The 9,157-nt window shown below is 30.3% G+C and overlaps 1 protein-coding gene across 1 annotated transcript in view; it reads right to left on the bottom strand.

Moving 5' to 3' along the window:
• The window catches only part of LOC109347070 (cell wall adhesin EAP1-like), a 9,097-nt gene continuing 1,595 nt past the window's right edge, over positions 1,656-9,157 (bottom strand). Inside the window, exon 2 of the mRNA XM_019586803.1 lies at positions 1,656-2,635. Within this exon, the coding sequence (XP_019442348.1) occupies positions 1,656-2,635 (980 nt within the window). The remainder of the gene's footprint in view (positions 2,636-9,157) is intronic.

Here is a 9,157-nt window from a genome sequence, read left to right as displayed (position 1 = left end):
ATTAATGTACATTTTTCTTTAACATTATTAGTTGTTAATTAATGTTATTGATAATTATTATGTTATCCGCCACTGTTCCCAAAGGTTTTAAAACTCAAAGAAGAGAGTCTTCATGTCCCCATGCTGCTTTACTTATAATATAGGAGTGGGTTATAGTAGTTTGGGTTTCAAATTGCTATTCTAGGTATTTTTGGCCTTATAAGCAATATTAACATTTATATATATAAAAAAACTTTATATTTTTTTTAGAAGGACTACAAAATTTGCAAAAGGTATAAAAAATTAAAATATTTTGAAATAAAAATAATCTAGCAGTTGCCTCCACCTGTCTCCATGAGTTCTGCCCCCGACTACAAGCCATAGCCGTGGTATTTTTGGAACAAGGATCCACACTTGAACAATGATAAAAATATTTTATCATGTTATTTTTTCTTTTACTTTTTTTAATATTTATCTATCTATAAATGAAAGTGATACTTACTTATTTTTGGTGGCTCTTACAAAAATGTTATTTGTCTACCGGTCATGTACTGATTGAATGTTGTCAAAGTATTGGTTAAAGATTAAAAACAGAGAAATATTACATTAGAAAATTTAAATTTCTTATTATAACACCAGTTTTAACATGTGTCATGCAACACCTTATCCATACCTTACAACAACATTTTGCACTACAAACTCGCATACATACCTTTGAAAAAGGGTTTTTTTTATATAAGAAAAGTAAATTATGAATTTGTTGGATAATCTTATTTGCAGGAAAAAATATAGTCGGAGAAACCACCTAAAGAAATTATTGTATGAATTTGTATGCTCTATACCAATAATGTTAGCCAAATCCGCATTAATATTGTATGATTTTATTTAAAATCAATGGTTTAGATCTGGTTCAAACCATTGATTCCAAGAATAAATAATATTTAGTATCAGGTCCCATCTCCTTCATGCTTTGATCATGCTACTAACCTAGCTATTACATTTTGCTCCTTCTATTAGATTAATTATCTATGCAGTATATATTACAAATCAAAACAGATATAAATAAGGATTCTTCCAAAAGGTTAATGAACCAACTTCTAATTCTCGTTACCCCAATTTCGCAATTTCTCAGTTGCAAAGCCACATTGTTTTTATCTTTGTTTTTTCTCCTAATTCATTCGAAAAAATCAGACCCATATTAAGTACAACTGAAACAAAATAAGTATAAAAAAAAGTAAAACTCAAACAAAATACATATAAAAAAGTAAAACTCAAACAAAATACATATAAAAAAAGTAAAACTCGATCATTCTTCAAATTTATTATCATTTCACAAATAGTCAGCATACAACAAAATAATGATAATGCTCCAGGCAAAAGCTACATATTCTCAATAACACGGGGTTGAGACTTGAGAAGAGTAGGCATGGTTTTATTAGAAAGGAAAATGATTTCCTCACACAACTTCTCACTCACATATATCTTTTACAACTACTTTGTAATTATTGATAAAAAAAACCTTTCTTGATATTCAATAATTATAAAAATATGTAAAAAGAAAGGTGGTAAAAACTCACGTGAGAATATCATTATTATTCGTACAAAAAATATAAAATTGATGAGGTTGCTTTATAAAACAACTATGGTGGTGGGGCAGCATTATGCTTAGGATTTGGTCATGTAGGCGTTGTTATGTCACGTGTAATAGGTAGGGTATCATTATGCTTAGGATTTGGTCCGGATGGTGTAGTTTTGTCACCTGGAATAAGCGGGACACCTGGAATAGGTGGGGTATCATTATGCTTAGGATTTGGTCCTGTAGGTGTTGTGATGTCACATGTAATAGGTAGGGCAGAAATATGACAAGGGTTTGATCCTAACAATGCAGTTTTGTCACCTGGAATGGGTGGGACACCTGGAATAGGTGGGGAAGTATTATGCTTAGGATTTGGTCCAGTAGGTGTAGTTATGTCACCTGTAATAGGTAGAGCAGCATTATACTTGGGATTTGATCCTAGTGGTGCAGTTCTGTCACCTAGAATAGGTGGGGCATCATTATGCTTAGGATTTGGTCCTGTAGGTGCACTTCTGTCAACTATAATAGGTAGGGCAACATTATGCTTAGGATTTGGTCCTAATGATGTAGTTCTACTATCAACTGGAATATGTGGGACACCTGGAATAGGTGGGGAAGTATTATGCTTAGGATTTGGTCCTGTAGGTGTAGTTATATCACCTGTAATAGTTAGAGCAACATTATGCTTGGGATTTGATCCTGATGGTGCAGTTCTGTCACGAGCAATAGGTGGGGCAACATTATGCTTAGGATTTGGTCCTATAGGTGTAGTTATATCACCTGTAATAGGTAGAGCAGCATTATGCTTAAGATTTGATCCTGATGGTGCAGTTCTGTCACGAGCAATAGGTGGGGCAGCATTATGCCTAGGATTTGGTCCTGTAGGTGTAGTTTTATCACCTCTAATAGGTAGAGCAACATTATACTTGAGATTTGATCCTGATGGTGCAGTTCTGTCACGAGCAATAGGTGGGGCATCATTATGCTTAGGATTTGGTCCTGTAGGTGTTGTGATGTCACATGTAATAGGTAGGGCAGAAATATGACAAGGGTTTGATCCTAACAATGCAGTTTTGTCACCTGGCTCAACAAGGTGGAAAACATCAAGGTGATTATTAAGCCAACTTTTGAAACTCGAACTATTGTATTCTCCATGGAAATGATGTTAGTATATCAAGATGGTTATAAAGATTGTTCAAGAGAATTGAGAGTGGTTTACTTACAACTAAGCTCACTATAGGTACTATTATATAAGAGCCAAATATTAAGATCATTTATTTTTTTAAATTTTTCTTGGAAAGAAAAGAGGTATGTTATCCGAGATTATGTATCATACATTATCCAAAACCAATAATAATAAAACAAAAACAATAATAATGTTGAAAATTTAATTTTTTTAATTGATATGACATATTCTCATTATCAGAGGATAACGTTTAGGATAAGATATGAGACAATATACATGTTCGATATGAACTTAATAAGCAAGGCACTCAAATGGATGCAAATAGTAATTAAAATGTGGATTAGTAAACTCCTTAAAGATAGATATTTAATATGGTAGGATTAGGAGTGTTCGTGGTCATTTTGGATTACTTTTTAGGCAAAAAATTATACGGTCCGAAAAATAAATAACATTCAGTATGTTTCAGTTTGGTTGATTCATATTAAGAAATTTGATTCAATCTAATCCTAAATTTGCATGTGGTTTGGTCTGGTTTGATTCGGATTTTAATAAAAAATAACAAGTGTAACACTTTCAAAATTTCAAGTTCACGTGAAAAAATATATCTATTTCAAAATAAAAACGACAATAAAAATAAAAACAAAATGAAAAATAAAACACCAAGAAAGTAACATTAGTAACATATGAGCACAATTTTAACAATAAGAAAGTGTTAACTAATAATTTATGATACTTTTAACAATTAGAAAATATGACTTTTTTACATTTTAGATTACCAATTGCAAGGTCAATTAGATTCAACAATGAAATAATTTTCATTTATGAATATGTGTAATTAGTATTGATTCAGTTTGACTTATGAAATTGGACCAAAAACTGATCGAGATGAATCAGTTTTCTAAAAATGAGCACAACAGAATCTAAATAATTTCAATTTTTTATGGTTTCAGTTTTTTGACTAATTTTCAGTTTCTTTTTGGATTAGTTTGGATGTAAACATGCCGAAATTAAATGTCTCGTAATTTATATTATTTTATATTTAAAAAATTGCTCACAAAATACTTGAGTGGAAAAATGATCTCAATTTAAAGATGAGTTGTTATTTTTTTCCTACTTGCATTCTTACACTACTTTATATCCTATTTTTTATTTATATGCTTGATCGATATATTATGTAAATTTGAGATTAACTACATGCATTTGCACTTGATTAACCATAATTTTCTCAATAATGTTGTACGTACTCTATAACACTAAAAATAGATACTTTTTGGTATTAGAATAAGGAAAGAAAAAAAACGGGTATCTTTGGTATCAAGACATGTTTTCTATTTCTATTTCCTATTTTTATTTATAAAAAAACAAATTTCATTTCATGTTTTCATTTCTTTAAAACATTTTTGTTATTATCATTTCCTAGAAAGGATTTACTCACTCTAAGAATAAGTTTTGTAAACTTACTTCACATCTTAGCCATCAATTTTAGGAAAATTTAATGGTTTGAGTTAGTGAGTAGATCTAAACCATTAGATATCCCAAGAATTGATGAATAGGATGTGGAGTAAGTTTAAAGAACTTACTCTTGGAGTAAGTGAGTCATCACTCATCATTTCCATTTTCAAAATCATTTACTCAAAACTTCACAAATTACTCTTGCAACTAATTTAATTCGAAATTTTAATCACTAAAATACTAAAGACCATGATTTCATAGGATGTCTACATGATTGAAACTTTCATCTCAAAATCATATATTATTATACAATCATCAAACTATTTCAACAATACTATAAAAGAGGTAAAGAAAAGTTGTTATGTTGAGAGATAAAGAATAAATTCTATTATGAAGATGTATTATGATCTGAACGATGGAGACATTCATTGATAGATTTTAACATTTTGTTGATTAGTAGAGTGAGTAATCAAAAAACATACACCACTTATTCCACATCTTTTGATATTTAAGGTTATGCATATAATTTAATTTTTTAGATGATATAAAAATTCGATACAATTTTATAAAAATAATTATATTTAATCCACACTGAAAACTAGATTAAAAAGAAATGAAGAAACATGTTATGAAAATATGAGTACTAAATAATGGTATAGTTTGAAAGTAAAATATAAATGTGTATATGGTTTCCAAAATATCAAAACATTCGAAAAACATGGAACGAATGGAGTAACCAAATTCTTAATTTTTTCAATAAAATGTTATTGCATCATTATTAAAAATGATGGAAATGTCATTTTTCATTTTCAAATTGTCCGAAAATGAAGTTCATGTTTTCTTAAATATGAGATGAAAATAATAATTCAAACATGTTTTCAATATCTTTTTCTGATTTCAATGAAAATTAAAACATAAAATGACGAAAGCAAACACCCTAAGTTTCTCTCTTTCTTTACAAGGTAAATATTCCTCATCTCAAGGAATAAAGATCACATATCCCAAAAAAAATATGTCTCAATGACTTTAGCTAATCAAATTCCAACAAATAATATAAAATTGTTAATTTATGTTTTTTTTATATTTTTTACTGAATTGTCACTTTTTAATTGAATTGATAATGATGATTAAATATGAATAGTAAATAATACACTCATAATATATAAAATTCATATATTATCATGCATATATTTTTTCTCTTTATATATTTTGTTTGTGGGTTTCCTTTCTCCCTACACCCAATGGATTCCAAGTATTTCCTATTAATAACAAGTCGAGTTTCGAACGAATACTGAATTGGTTCGGTTCATTGCGAACTCTACTAATAATGAAAGTTAATATTTTTTTAATGAATTGTCACTTTTTAATTGAATTGATAATGATGATTAAATATGAATAGTAAATAATACACTCATAATATATAAAATTCATATATTATCATGCATATATTTTTTCTCTTTATATATTTTGTTTGTGGGTTTCCTTTCTCCCTACACCCAATGGATTCCAAGTATTTCCTAATAATAACAAGTCAAGTTTCGAACGAATACTGAGTTGGTTCGGTTCATTGCGAACTCTACTAATAATGAAAGTTAATATTTTTTAATTAACACATGTGTTTATTAATGTGAAAAACGTGGACCGATGGACGACAACTCTTAAATATCAGCGAGGCTCATTTAAATGAGTCCACCTTGCAAAAAGGACACATGAAGACCCGAAATGGAATGAATATGCATTTACTCGAGGAAGAATTTGTGATCCTTCATGGGCGGCTAGCCATTAATGACAATGTTCCTATACTTTGTATTCATCAAACAACACAATAAATGACAATTAATACAAATTCAATCCAAATTCTCTCATTGGAAAAGAGAGGACATGTTGAGATTCAAAATAGTATCAACATACATTCAAAATAGTATCAACATATATTTACTTAATGAGGATTTCGTGGGCATCAATGACAGATACGTGGATAAGGATCAACCTATTTTCAGTTAGGGGTGAGCAAGAGCCGGCTTGACTCGTACACCTGTCCCAACCTGATGACTTAGGGACGGTTTTGACTCGTCCAAATAAATAAAAAAGGACAAAATTGATTAAAAGGGACAGACCCGTCGTCAAAAAGGACAAGTTCGGGTCTATGTATGGGTCACCCGATCCATCTCTTATAGTTATATATCAAGAATAGTTGAATAAATATCTACCAACATATTCATTCCACATAAATCAAACACTACAAGCCCACACAATATATCTACATCACTTATCATATGATCTTTATTTCTTACTTTGAACATCCAATTTTTTCCGACAAAAAAGAAATTGTTCTTCAAAATTATTCAAAAAAATGCATGAGTTAAAGATTTGATTTTATTAAGGTTTTATTATCAGATAAATTAAAGATTTGAGAATATGTAATTTGAATCAAATCATATCAATTTGATTAAGCTCCATGAATCACCTTGATAAGAAATAAAACTTTGGGGATTCAAAAAATAATAAATCAGAGATTGCATCATGGAAAACAAATCATATTAAATTAATTGTGTTGTAATATGAGTAAGGTAAAGATTACAATTGTATCAAGAAAAAAATAAGATTGTGATAGATTTTAATTTGAATGATGCAATTTACAGTTTGTAGTTTATAACTTTATATATTCATGTATAAGAGATGCAAGTTTTAGTTGAGTGTACATAAAGATAGTGATAATTTTGATTGTGCATGCGTAAATACTTGAGAAAAAAATCTACGTTGCTCATTTTGTTCTTTTCCAACCCGGACTCGTCCCTATCTTCACTCTTCTTAATTTTGACTTGTTTCTCACGCGTCCCATCCTAATTAGGGATGAGTCCGAATTCAAAAATTGACCCGATCAATATTTAGGGACGGGTGAGGGACAACCTTAACTCGTCCCAACCCGTCCCACGCTCACCCCTATCCTGAGTAGTGTCACATTCTCTTTCCCGCACCAATCAAATTTTAACAAATTACATTTTGTTTTTAAAAGTTTTTTATTTATTTATGTGGTAATATCTAATTGATTAGAAAGATGAAATATGATACCACTCATGGCATATGATCTATGTCCCGGCTACCAAATACCATTAATGACAATGTTCCTGCATTCAACAAAAAAACAGCGTAATTAATGACAATTAATGCACATTCAACCGAAATTCTCTCCATGGAAAATGGAGGACATGTTGAGATTCAAAATGGTATCAACATGCATTGAAAATGGTATCAACATGTATTTACTCTAGGAGGATTTCGTGTGCCTCCATGGACGGCTACTCAGATAAAAATCACTTATCTCAAATGATGTCTCATTCTATATCTTATACTAATCAAATTTTAATAAGTAATATAAAATATTACATTTTGTTTTTAAAAGTTTTATGTTATAATATTAGATTGGTCTGAGATAGAGGATAAGACACTATTGAGATAAGTGATCTCTGGCTACCCGGTACCGACTAATGACAACGTTCCTATACTTTGCATTCAACAAACAACACAATTAATGGCAATTGATGCAGATTCAACAGAAATTCTCTCATTGGAAACATGATTATATGTTGAGATTCAAAATGGTATCAATATGCATATCTCAAGGAGGATTTCATGGGCCTCCATAGGCGGCTACCCAATACCCATTAATGGCAAAGCTCCATTACATTGCAGTCAAAAGACAACACAATCAATGGGCATTAATGTAAATTCAACCCAAACTATCTTATTGGAAAAAGGAGGCCTCGTTGAGATTCAAAATGATATTAACTTGCATTTACTCCAAGAGAAAAACATGGCCACATTGCTGACCACATCAATGTACACGTGTTAGTGGATCGAAAAGTTGAAGATTGGGTGGCTTTGAAGGGATATTGCATGATGATATCGACGATGTAGGAGGATGAGAGCACATCTAATGTATCACCACAAAATGTGTCATTACATGTGGCATTGCTTGTGATTGATTGTAAAAAATACATTTAAGTTATAAAAAATAATGATTAAGTATTTTTCTAACCAATTATAAATAATGGCACATGGAAAAAATGCATTTAAGTTAAAAAATAATGATTAAGTATTTTTCTGACCAATTATAAATAATGACACATAGAATGGTACACTTTTATGGGACAACAGATGTTCACATGTAGGATAATATAACATTATTTGCTTTAAGGACCATCATAAATTATTCCTCTCACATGGAGGCCCTAGTTGAGCTCAACACGAGCCACCCTTGCCCCTAGACAGTGTCAAAATCGATCTCATCTCACAGAGGCTGGAGCTTTCACATATGGATCTGACATAACCAACAATTATTTAGTCAAATATACTTATAAATTTCTAGCTACACACTACCATGATCACATCCAATTATCTACCAATCTTTTGTGGGAATCAAAACCATATTTGAACGTCACTACATTTACATGGCAACATTTCTAAAAAGATTGCCAACACTGCTTCCATGGGGACTTTCATGCATACTTTATAATAAACAATTGAAATTTTCTAAACATATTTTTTCCTCCTCCAATTTCACTTAGTTTGTTTGAGTATGATGTACGGATTCGCCAAATACCCCCGCGTGTCGGTGTCCGACACGTATCCGACACGGATACACTCAGATTCGCGAAGGATACGTGTCCATAGAGTATCCAAAAATTAAAAAAATTAAAAATAAAAATAAATATCAAGACACGTATCGGATTCGTTTTCAATAAAATATATAATATATAGATTCGTTTTGAATAAAATATAGGATATATAGATTCGTTTTGAATAAAATATAGGATATATAGATTCGTTTTGAATAAAATATAGGATATATAGATTCGTTTTGAATAAAATATAGGATATATAGATTCGTTTTGAATAAAATATAGGATATATAGATTCGTTTTGAATAAAATATAGGATATATAGATTCGTTTTATGATAAG

This window comes from Lupinus angustifolius, chromosome LG05 (assembly GCF_001865875.1).
Source record: "Lupinus angustifolius cultivar Tanjil chromosome LG05, LupAngTanjil_v1.0, whole genome shotgun sequence".
NCBI classification, from domain to species: Eukaryota; Viridiplantae; Streptophyta; class Magnoliopsida; order Fabales; family Fabaceae; genus Lupinus; species Lupinus angustifolius.
The sequence above is the reverse complement of the archived record's forward strand: the minus strand, read 5'-3'. Positions and strand labels throughout refer to the sequence as shown.